The sequence below is a fragment of the Rhincodon typus genome, unplaced genomic scaffold (assembly GCF_021869965.1).
Source record: "Rhincodon typus isolate 14 unplaced genomic scaffold, sRhiTyp1.1 hic_rhity00000069, whole genome shotgun sequence".
Lineage (NCBI taxonomy): Eukaryota > Metazoa > Chordata > Chondrichthyes > Orectolobiformes > Rhincodontidae > Rhincodon > Rhincodon typus.
In genome coordinates this window covers 84,417-84,999 of record NW_025965707.1, presented here as the reverse complement: position 1 = coordinate 84,999, position 583 = coordinate 84,417, and the positions used below count along the sequence as shown (strand labels likewise).

General features: G+C 60.9%; 1 protein-coding gene across 1 annotated transcript in view; it reads left to right on the top strand.

Moving 5' to 3' along the window:
• g6pd (glucose-6-phosphate dehydrogenase) overlaps positions 1–583 on the top strand; it is a gene marked incomplete at its 3' end in the record, with an annotated part of 8,957 nt that overhangs the window by 7,310 nt on the left and 1,064 nt on the right. Inside the window, 2 exon segments of the mRNA XM_048621145.1 lie at positions 119–244; positions 476–571. Of these exon segments, the coding sequence (XP_048477102.1) occupies positions 119–244; positions 476–571 (222 nt within the window).

The following is a 583-nucleotide window of genomic DNA, read 5'->3' as shown; positions in this document are numbered from 1 at the left end:
GGGGGGGGTTGGGGTGATGAGTGAGTGTGGGTGGTAGTTCCAAGGGCCCGTGGGGGTGTTGGCTATAACGTCTGTTTAAATTTTAATCCTGATTTTCCACCCCCCGCCCCCCAATCAGGTTTGCGAACAGGATCTTTGCCCCGGTGTGGAATCGGGACAATATCGCGTCTGTCGTTCTCACATTCAAGGAGCCGTTTGGAACTGAAGGCCGAGGGGGATACTTCGATGAATTTGGGATCATCAGGTACCACTTCCCTCTGCATCACGACCCCCACCTCAGCACGGACCCTCCGGCGGCACCCCGCTCCCCTCGGCGCCGACCCTCCGACAGCGCCCGCTCCCCTCGGCGGCGACCCTCCGACAGCGGCCGCTCCCCTCGGCACCGACCCTCCGACAGCGCCCTGCGCCTTGTATTCATTGCTGGCTCTGACTGAAACGCCTCTCCCCACATCCCTCCCCCAACCCCCCACCCCAGGGATGTCATGCAGAACCACATGATGCAGATGTTGTGTCTTGTCGCCATGGAGAAACCAGCATCGACCAACTCCGACGATGTCCGTGATGAGAAGGTGCGTCCACCCAC